This window comes from Tarenaya hassleriana, unplaced genomic scaffold (genome assembly GCF_000463585.1).
Source record: "Tarenaya hassleriana unplaced genomic scaffold, ASM46358v1 Cleome4550, whole genome shotgun sequence".
NCBI lineage: Eukaryota > Viridiplantae > Streptophyta > Magnoliopsida > Brassicales > Cleomaceae > Tarenaya > Tarenaya hassleriana.
Window position 1 is genome coordinate 1 of NW_010967257.1, and position 674 is coordinate 674.

The window sequence follows — 674 nt, forward strand, 5'->3', positions numbered from 1 at the left end:
TTCTATTTATGTTTTATATTTATAGTTTGTTTCGGGTCTGAAGTTTTGAACTTTCGGCCATTTGCAGATAAACATGGACTTGTTTGGTGATGGTCGTGCTTGGTCTTACGGATCTTGGATGGTATGGTTCCACCCCTTTACGGCATTTTGGCTTCTTTTTTTTACAAACCAAAGATACGGATCACATTAATTACATATATTTTCTGTGAAATACGTGCGATGGTAGGGTGCCAACGGGGCAGGTTGCGTCAACACAAAATGTCCAGGGTTTGTGCAAGTTGGAAATAATAATTTCTTGAGTGAACCTCTTGATACCACTAGGGACAAGTCATTTATTAGGTTTTCCATTCATCAGGTACGTACTCTTCATTTCATATATATATATATGATATTAAACCTTACGTGGGAAATTCCTTGACAATACTTTTCTATTCGTATGTAAAAGGATCATGCGACAGGAAATTGGTGGATTACTCAAATACTCAAAGACTCTAAGAGTGATATCGGTTATTGGCCAAAGGAATTGTTCGATGTATTAGGCGGCGGTGCTACGTCGGTGGGATTCTCTGGCGTGGTCCGCGCTCCTCCAAATGGTCCGAGCCCGCCCATGGGGAACGGCAACCTACCGAAAGACAAGGATCCTTATCACTCGGCGTTTTTCGCTAATCTCGAAA

The 674-nt window shown here is 41.4% G+C and overlaps 1 protein-coding gene across 1 annotated transcript; it reads left to right on the plus strand.

The window, feature by feature from the left end:
• Nucleotides 1-67: 67 nt before the first annotated feature.
• Nucleotides 68-670, plus strand: LOC104825408 (the record flags this gene model as incomplete). The annotated part of the gene is made up of 3 exons (XM_010557732.1): nt 68-121; nt 227-355; nt 446-670. Coding segments are annotated over 3 exons (408 nt in total), but the record flags the coding sequence as incomplete, so codon positions are not given.
• Nucleotides 671-674: the final 4 nt, after the last annotated feature.